Here is a 9,569-nt window from a genome sequence, read left to right on the forward strand (position 1 = left end):
TATATATATATATATATATGTTATACACTGTTAAAAAATCATAATGTTGAGAGTGGGATTTGAACCCACGCCCTTTCGGACCAGAACCTTAATCTGGCGCCTTAGACCAACTCGGCCATCTCAACAATGATATTTTATATTTATCATATCCTAGTTAATTTATTATTTTTTTGAAAAATATTTTTTAATGTTTGGTTGTTTCGAAAAGTAAGCAAAATTTGAAAATTTTCTTGTGTACTTTTCGAAAATCATGACTAAGTTACTATTAATCTAGATGAATTTTCTCGAGATACTTTAAAGTAATATCATTAATTCCGCTAGAAGACTTATTTTTCTAGTGCATGACATTACAAAAATGACAGGAAATAATATAATATTTTCTTAACGTAATAATATTTTCATTAAAACAATTCAACATAATATAATATAACACGAGATATGTAAAATGATTTGTAACAACCCTCAAGGAATAATTACTCTTAATCATGATTTCTTTCGCTTATTTAAATCTATATTAAAGTATGACTTGAAACTTGACTAGGCTCATGTTATACATTTGTCTTGTTCAATAATGAATATTTAAAATTCGTAACTTTAATTTAATATACATATTAGATGGAAAATATTTAAGTCTGGACATAGAATTTTCACTGATCTAATAATAATAATCTTGATTTGTCTGCTCGAGAATATAATAACTTATGAGACCATGAGAGGCCACTAATCAATTACTATAGTTAATTAGCAGATTAATGATATGTTAGAAGACACATTAGTATTATATAATGACAAGGAACCTACTCTAATCTTATTGCCAATGGCTACTACCTTAATTATTCTATAGTTATTATAATAATGAAGTATTTAACCCTCTAATATATAGTTGATTGCATCATTTTTTAATGTGAAATTTTTCACTGATCCAATCTTGCATTGTTAATTAATCTGTATGATATCACCTCCAACATCAACCTTTGACCCTGCTTTGATCATTATTAATATGCTAAACATCCTTTCTAGAATTCTAAATAATTTTAAATTTTATATTTAAACTTAATTAGTACTCTAGTCTTCTGGTTGACTCGTTTGGTTAACAACTAATCAAGAAATACATTTTACCGTCTAAACACGTTTTTCTGAAATAATTCCAAAAAGTTAATTGTCTTTTCTGAATTTTTCTATTTAAAAACAAAAAGTAGTTACGCTTCTACTTTTCTTCACATTTTGGCCAAATTAGCACAAGCTCTTTAATTTTTGGAAAGCCCCTCAAATTAAAGTTCATATAATATGAAAACATAAAGTGAGATGCACTTTTATGAAATAGGACTTACAACAAAAATTGAAATTAGATACGATCTTCATGGTTAATTTATTCATAAATTGTTCATATTATAGATAACATAATTTGTTAATAATCTACCGCTAATTCATTACTAGATAGAATTAAGAAGAAAATTTATTGTTTAGTTACCAAATTTGACTATGTCTAATTCATGTATTTTTGGTAGTGCCTAGCCTCCCTTATTGCTTAGTGCTTTTGTATTTCCAATATTATTAATTATTATAGCTCGATCGTGACATAATATTTTTGTCAATACTTAGCATAATAATGTTGCAAAACGTCTTTCTATAGATGTACGTCCGACAAACTTATGTGATTATTAGAAGAAAATATGAAAAATAGAATAAATAATAGTCATCGTTATTTATTAGGGATAAGAGTCTGAAAAATATCTCAACTTTGGTCGGATTTGCTGTTGCTATACTAAACTTTCATAAGGACCTATTACCTTCCTAGACTATTTAATAACGTATTTTTTACCCCCTGAACTATTTAATTGTGTATTTTAAAGGTATATATGTGCCCACGTGGACACATTACTATTTATAATTTTGCATTATTTTTTATGTTCACGTGGACAAATATATATGTTTAAAATACGGTATTAAATAGTCTAGGGAGGTAATAGGTCCTTATGAAAGTTTAGTATCGCAACAGCAAATCCGACCAAAGTTGGGGTATTTTTCAGACCCTTATCCCTTATAATTTAGATAATTTTAGTATAATTTGTTCACCATCTAAATGAACTTATAAGGTCAAATTACTGATTTGGTACATATTGTAGTATTAAAATCTGAATTTAACTTTTTGAAACTTTTTTTTTATAATTTTGGCTCTTAAGATTGTGCTCAAGTCAATAAAATTGTTGAGGACTATAAAATTTCAAAATTCAACAAAATTAAAAAATATTTTGTTCTATTTATTCGAGTCTTGATGGATATAATTATTCAAAACATATTTTTTTAGCATTAATATTTTATATTATGTTATATTATATATTCTCTATAATATTTAATTTATAATAATCAAAATATATATAATTACAAATAATGTTATGATATAGAGTTTAAAGGTACTATTGAGACTTTCAAATTTCAACTCTTATGTAATTAGTTGTAACTTGTACGCGTAATGTTAAAGATAAAACATTGATTATTTTTAAAATGAAACTAATATAGATTTAACCACAAAAAAGGAATATGTCTAACACAAATAATAGCGTCCACGTCAATTATGAACGTGACAATTATCTTCTTATATATTTTTTTTCTCATAATTCTCACTCATAAACTAGTTTTGAAGTTTAATTAGGTTCAATATTATTTTTTATAATGATATTTGAGTTAGACTCATTTTAATCATGATATATAAAAGAATTAGTTATAGCGGGAGAAGGAGGTGGACCCACACTATAGTATATAATTAAATGTCCACCCATAAAAAGTATAGGCTTGTCATAGTGTTGCTGGTATAAGTTAAAGGAACCACCCATGAGACCTGTGCTCAAATCTACCTACAACGCTCAAGGTAATATTGGTGTGCGGCGAACTGTTCAAATCATGAGCTTATATTTGAGTTGAGATAATATTTATGCCCCTGAAATCTTCAAATCTTGAGTTCGTCTCTGAATAACGTACCCATTTTTGCTGAGCGTACGAAGCAAGAAAAGGGAGAAATGGTTATTATTACGTCTCTTACTTTTCCACGTCGTAATCTCTTTCAATTTCCTGGTGATTGCGTGGAAGATGCATCATGACTTGTTAAATTTTCTATGTCCAAATTGTAGGTTGACTTATTGACTTTTTTGGGACCCCACTTATTAGGAAGAATCTAGAGGATCTATTGTGAGTTTATATGAATTTTGTACTTTTTTTTGTTTTAATTTATGTATTTTAATATTAATTTAATTACCCATAAAAAAATTTTAAAAATAAAAGAAACTTTTGCATCCTTGGATGTTACATTAGATATGCATAATATATCAAAACAATGTTTTAATTTAGTGATTTTTAAAATAGAGGGAATATTTTTTACTCGAATACTTTTTTTATTTCAATTTATGTGATAATCTTGTCTTTTTAGTTTGTTTAAAAAAGAATATCATTTTACTAATTTAACTTTAAAATACCCTTTTACCTCTTAATGAAATAATTTTCAATCATACAAATATCTAAGGATTGTTTGAAACCACAAGTTTCAAAAGTCTTCCTTTTCTTTTTAAACATCGTGTCAAGTCAAACGGTGTCACATAAAATGAAATGGAGAAAATATATATTTTATATGTTTTAATTTGTTTGTATGATTTTAATTTGTCATATAAGTTAAGAAAGTAAAAAATATTTTGAATTTTATGGTCTTAAATTCAAGGCAAGATAGGTTTATAGCTTGTGACTTATAATCTTAAAGTTACTATGATTTAGAATTTCTAATTTATGACTATTTATTTTGTTACTATTTAACTTATAAACAAGTGTTTATCTTACTCAAACACTACAATTATAAAAGTGTTTTAAATCTATTTAAATTTAAAAATATCTAAAAATAAATTAATTCCAACAGACCAATACGTGAAAAATAAAATAATTATTAGAAATATATATTTTCAAATTGATCAAAAGAAAAAGTAAGACAAATAAATTAAAAGAATGGAAATATTTGTCCCATAGAATGAAAATTAAGTCATGTTCCTGACGCATAGAGGTTTCGTGGATGACTGAATCATTCTTCTTGAATACGCGTTATTTTTTCATTAATAAAAATCTAACTTTTTTTGTATACCTTTTATATCCAACTACTTTAATATAAGCTCTATAAATAGCTAAGAATATACAAGTCTTTCTCACTGCAATTTCTCAGCATTTCAAATATTCCTCTCTTTCACACACTCTCTGCCTACTCAGTTATACTTTAAAAATTCCCCATCAAACAAACAAAATGAAGGTATGCAAATTAATTTAAGATAATTTTTAATTTTTTTAGTATTTAATTTAACTCTTTTATTAACGTCTGTCGTTAAATGTGTGCAGCAAAAGGTTGTTATTAGACTATCTTTGAATGGAAACGATCAGAAATGTCGAACCAAGGCCTTCAAGATTGCTGTTTCTCAATCAGGTAATTTCAATCAATCGTGTCGAATAAAGTCTCATATTGATAATAATTATAAATAAAAAAATCGTGCGAATTTGACTCATATTGTTATTTTTTTTTTTTTACTTAGGTGTGGAATCAGCAGCTATAACAGGGGACGGAAAGAATCAACTAGAAGTTGTGGGAGAAGTGGACGCAGTGGCTCTAATGATGTTATTGAGGAAGAATTTGGGTCAGGCTGACTTGGTGAGCGTTGGCCCGGCTGGTGGCGATAAAAAGCCCGCAGCTGCAGCTCCAGCTCCGGCTGCAGCTACAGCTGCTGCTGCGGTGGTACAGTCGCAGCCCGGCTCGTATTATTATGCCTATCCGTCTTATCAATACCCTGTTTACCAAGTTACAGATTCTTATGGTCAATCCAATTGCTCCATTATGTGAAACAGAGGGATCCAAGATATAATAAAAATGTATTTACGGTCAAATATTTATTAATATGTTGATAGATATTAGCGAGTTTGAGCAAAAGCTATTGGGTTCATGTGAACCTGAGCGATACAAAAAAATGATACTGGAAGGTCAAAACAGAGTATCATTTTAAGTTTTTTTTTGTTCGTTCAGAGAGCTTAATGGACTATCTAGTAGATGAAGAGTTTTGGTTTCCATCTTTGTAAATCCGTTTCAAGTAATAAAATATTTGAATTTTGTAGTGAATGATTCAAGTGATTAACTATGTGACGTATACAAAAAAATTAATTAACTGGAAAATATTTTCCTTAATGTCAAATGGATAGGAGACAAAAAGATAAGAGTAATATGTTTATGCTCATATATTTCCCTAATTTTTGAGTAGTTTATAAATTTAGAAATTAGAAAAAACAATCTAGAATTTAATTTGTTATTATGTTTGTTAAAACTCTTTCAAAATTGGTAGATGATATGCACACTATTTATAATCCACAAGCGAAATTAACATAGAATTAATGTAAGTGGAATTTCTTGCTCTAAAAACTAAAACTAATCTCTAGTTTTATCAAAAGAAAATTGATAAAGTAGCAACATAATTAACACAATTATAGTTTGATATGGCATTATGTACCTGATATGAAGTCGTCTTTATTAGAAAACATTTTATTTCCTAATTTGAGATCTTCCAGTACGAATAAAGATTTAGTAGAGTTTCAATACGAATATCAAACACCGAATAGAAAACTAAAGAAAGACAAAGTGTGATTTTAAACAAAAGAGGGTACGCTGGTTGGGGACCAGAACTAGAAGTGTTGTGTCTTAACTAACATAACAAGTTTCGTAATACACTCCAAAACCTTCTTATAATGGTCATTATAATGTTATTAACTTATTTTTTATGATATAGAACTTAAAAAAAATAAAATTTAACCCACTTTTATAATATAGAACTTTTTAAAAAAAATTAGTCACGGACATTATCACTTATTTATTGTTAAATTGTTCGTAGATAAATACTTTTTAATAAAATATTGTTAATTTATTGCTAAATAGAATTAGCGGTAAATTTTATTATTCAGCTATCAAATTTAACCGTCTCTAATTCATTTTTTTTTTTAAGTAGTGAGTAGCCTCCCTTGTTGCTTAGTGCCTTTGTCTTTCCAATATCATTAATAGAGCTCGATTGTGACAAGATATTTTTGTCAATACTTAGCAGAATAATGTAGCAAAAAGTCTATCTATAGATGTACGTCCAAGAAACTTAAATGATTATTAGAAGAAAATATGAAAAATAGAATGAAACGATTGCTATCCTCATTTAATTAGATAGAACATTGATATATCTTAGAAATGAAAGCAATATGGATTTAACCACACAAAAAGTAATATATGTCAACACAAATAATAGTATCCACATAGGTGGTGGACAACTATCTTCTTATAATTTTTAACAATTCTCATTCGTAAATTAATTTTTGAAGTTTAATTAAGTTCAATATTAGAGTTAGACTCATCTCAATTTTGTTTGATACTGGACCCCCAGCTCATATTATTTGTACACTTGATAATCCAATCTATGAGTATAGGGTTGTTAATATGTAGTTCATAACGATTCATTTTTATTTCTTACTTAATCACGTCTCATTATTTATAAAGAAATTAGTTATAACAAGAGATAACCGATATTCGACAATTCATTTGTACCCGTTTTTCATGAGCTATACAATGGTATAAACATGTAGTCCTTACTGCGCCGAAACAAGAAAATTGATGCGCCTTAGTACTTGCCAAGCAAGAAAGGGGAAGAAGATGACTTGGTTCGTTTTCTAAATATCCAAATTGTAGGTTGACTTATTGACTTTTTGGGACCCCAATTATTGGAACCAAATTTAGAGGATATATTACTTCGTCAATTTAGTTTGTTTTTATTTTATTATTTTAATGGAATTTAAGAAAATAAAATTTAGAACTAAAAAGTGTCACAAAAGGGATTTTTGAACCGATTTTTAAAGAAAAAGTAAGATAAATAAATTAAAACGAAAAAATTACTTGAATTTTGTAATCTATTTGTTTTAATTTATTGTTTTATTTTGACTAGATATAGAATTTCAAAAAAATAAAAATAATAATTAATTATTTAATTTTAAACTAAAAATATGTATTAAAATATCTTTTGAATCTTCTCATTTAAAACAATGTAAAATGTTCAACTTATAAATATACAAAGAAGTATTTAAAAAAAAAAACTTAAAAGAAAAAAAATATTAGAATTAATATAAATGGAGTAATAGTTTTTATCCTAACATATACTCATTCTGTTATAATTTATGTGACACTATTTAATTTGATACAAAATTTAAGAATGAAAAGAAAAGTCATTTAAAATTATGGTCTAAAGTCTAAACCACTCCTTTAACTATTTATGTGTTTATAAATCCATAAGGTAAGTGTGTCACGATAAATTGAGATGGGAGAGTTTATTCAAACAACCATTTTATGGCTTCATACAATCAAACCTAGGTCAACCTCATAACGTACGGAGTTTGGCGGATGACTGAATCATTCTTCTTCCACACGCGCCTTATTTCAAACAACTATCTTAATATTTTTCTTGCAAGTCTATAAATACCCAATAATACACAAGTATTTCTCACTGCAATTTCTCAGCATTTCAAATATTCCTCCTCTTTTACACTCTCTGCCTACTCAATTATACTCCTAACCAAACTTTAATTCCCCATCAAACAAACAAAATGAAGGTATACAAATTAATTTAAATATAATTTTTAAATTTTTTTAAGTATATAATTCAACTCTTATATATTAACAAATGTTGTTAAATTTGTGCAGCAAAAAGTTGTTATCAGACTAACTTTGAATGGAAACGATCGGAAATATCGAACCAAGGCCTTCAAGATAGCTGCTTCTCAATCAGGTAATTTTGTGTTGAATAAAGTTTCATATTGATATATAATAGCTAAAAAAAAAATCGTGCGAATTTGGTCCAAAACTGATATATATATATTGTTTTTTTTTACTTAGGTGTGGAATCAGCAGCTATAACAGGGGACGGAAAGAACCAACTAGAAGTTGTGGGAGAAGTAGACGCGGTGACTCTAACGAGCTTATTGAGGAAGAATTTGGGTCTGGCGGACTTGGTGAGCGTTGGCCCGGCTGGTGGTGGCCCCGCAGCTGCAGCTGCGATGGTTCAGTCGCAACCTGGCTCGTACTACTATGCCTATCCGTCTTATCAATACCCAGTTTACCAAGTTACAGATTCCTATGGTGAATCCAATTGTTCCATTATGTGAATGACAATTTTCGATTGCTTACTGAAAACAGAGTGTATAGTATTGGAACAGTGGGATTTAAGGCAGTAAATTGTATTCACAGTCAAATTTTTATTGATATGTTAATAAATATATAGAGTTTCAGCGAAAGCTATTTGATTCACGTGAACTTGCATAGTGTATCACTCAAGTTTTTTATCCCCGTCCAATGGACTATCTAGTAGATGATGAGTTTTTTTTTTTTTTTTTTCATCTTTTTGGGTCTTTTTATATGCCTTTCAAATATTAAAATATATGATGACGTATAGAAGTTGCTTCTGTTAGGAGTGTTTTATCTCTGGCACGAATAAAGTTTCAGTAGAACTCGATTGTGACAAGATATTTTTGTCAATACTTAGGAGAATAATGTAGCAAGAAGTCTATGTATAGATGTACCTCCAAGAAACTCAAATGATTATTTGAAGAAAATATGAAAAATAGAATGAACGATTGCTATCCACATTAAATTAGATAGAACATTGATATATCTTAGAAATGAAGGCTATTGTTTAACCACAAAAAAAAGGAATATGTCAAACACAAATAATAGTATCCACGTAGGAAGGGTCGTCTCAATGAGTTTGGGGACTAAAGCCAAACTTTATAAAGATGCTCGTAGAACATACTCAATATAATTCAATAAATGAAGTCTGGAGAGGTAGGATATATGCGTAAATTATGAAGTAAGAATGTGAACCATGTAAATTTTCAAATACAAAATATATAATATAAGGTAAGAACAATAAAACTTGACTCGGAATTTTGGAAAAAAATTATATAATGATATCAAAATAGTGTTGCGCTGAATTTGATAAGTTGATATAATGATATTAATATAGCGTTGATTGGTTTTAGTGCTTGAAATTTGAAGAAGACACCAAAAAATAAATTTGATGTTTTTATGAACACACAACCATAAATTTTGCATAATGTAGAAGGTTTGATGGTTTGAAAGGCTTTAGAGTATTCAATTATGAGAGAATAAAAATAGTGAAAGGAGATTAAGAAAACTAGAAAAGTAAATATAAGAATAATAATGTTGGTTCATGATAATAGTCATATATATGAGGCAACAAATATAGATAGCCACATAGAAAGAATGCTACAACTAACTAAACCCTATTCAATTTCTCAGTTATTGGTCCCTATATTAAATGAGGTAAGGATTATAAAAAAAAAATTCAAAAAATTCATTTCAAATTCATCAACGCATGAGATTTTTCTAAAAACGATATGTATATATATATATATATATATGTAAATCTTTTGGAGAAATTGGGGGCCTAAGTGATTGCTTTAGTGGCCTTCTGGTCAAGACGGCCCTGCACATAGGTGGTGGACAATTTTCT

General features: G+C 28.2%; 2 protein-coding genes and 1 non-coding gene across 3 annotated transcripts; 2 read left to right on the top strand and 1 right to left on the bottom strand.

Moving 5' to 3' along the window:
• Nucleotides 1-44: 44 nt before the first annotated feature.
• TRNAL-AAG (transfer RNA leucine (anticodon AAG)) lies at nucleotides 45-125 on the bottom strand. Its single transcript has one exon. It is a non-coding gene; the product is annotated as a tRNA-Leu (tRNA).
• Nucleotides 126-4,146: 4,021 nt separating this feature from the next.
• On the top strand, nucleotides 4,147-5,137 carry LOC102605417 (uncharacterized). Its single transcript, XM_006348905.2, has 3 exons — nucleotides 4,147-4,282; nucleotides 4,369-4,453; nucleotides 4,560-5,137. The coding sequence occupies exons 1-3, from the start codon at nucleotides 4,277-4,279 to the stop codon at nucleotides 4,862-4,864; spliced, it is 396 nt and encodes a 131-aa protein (XP_006348967.1). The 5' UTR covers nucleotides 4,147-4,276; the 3' UTR covers nucleotides 4,865-5,137.
• A 2,389-nt stretch (nucleotides 5,138-7,526) lies between these two features.
• Nucleotides 7,527-8,409, top strand: LOC102605080 (uncharacterized). The gene is made up of 3 exons (XM_006348904.2): nucleotides 7,527-7,650; nucleotides 7,742-7,826; nucleotides 7,934-8,409. Exons 1-3 carry the CDS (start codon nucleotides 7,645-7,647, stop codon nucleotides 8,200-8,202), a joined length of 360 nt encoding a protein of 119 aa, XP_006348966.1. The 5' UTR covers nucleotides 7,527-7,644; the 3' UTR covers nucleotides 8,203-8,409.
• The last annotated feature ends 1,160 nt before the right edge of the window (nucleotides 8,410-9,569 follow it).

This window comes from Solanum tuberosum, unplaced genomic scaffold (genome assembly GCF_000226075.1).
Source record: "Solanum tuberosum cultivar DM 1-3 516 R44 unplaced genomic scaffold, SolTub_3.0 scf00102, whole genome shotgun sequence".
Classification (NCBI taxonomy): domain Eukaryota; kingdom Viridiplantae; phylum Streptophyta; class Magnoliopsida; order Solanales; family Solanaceae; genus Solanum; species Solanum tuberosum.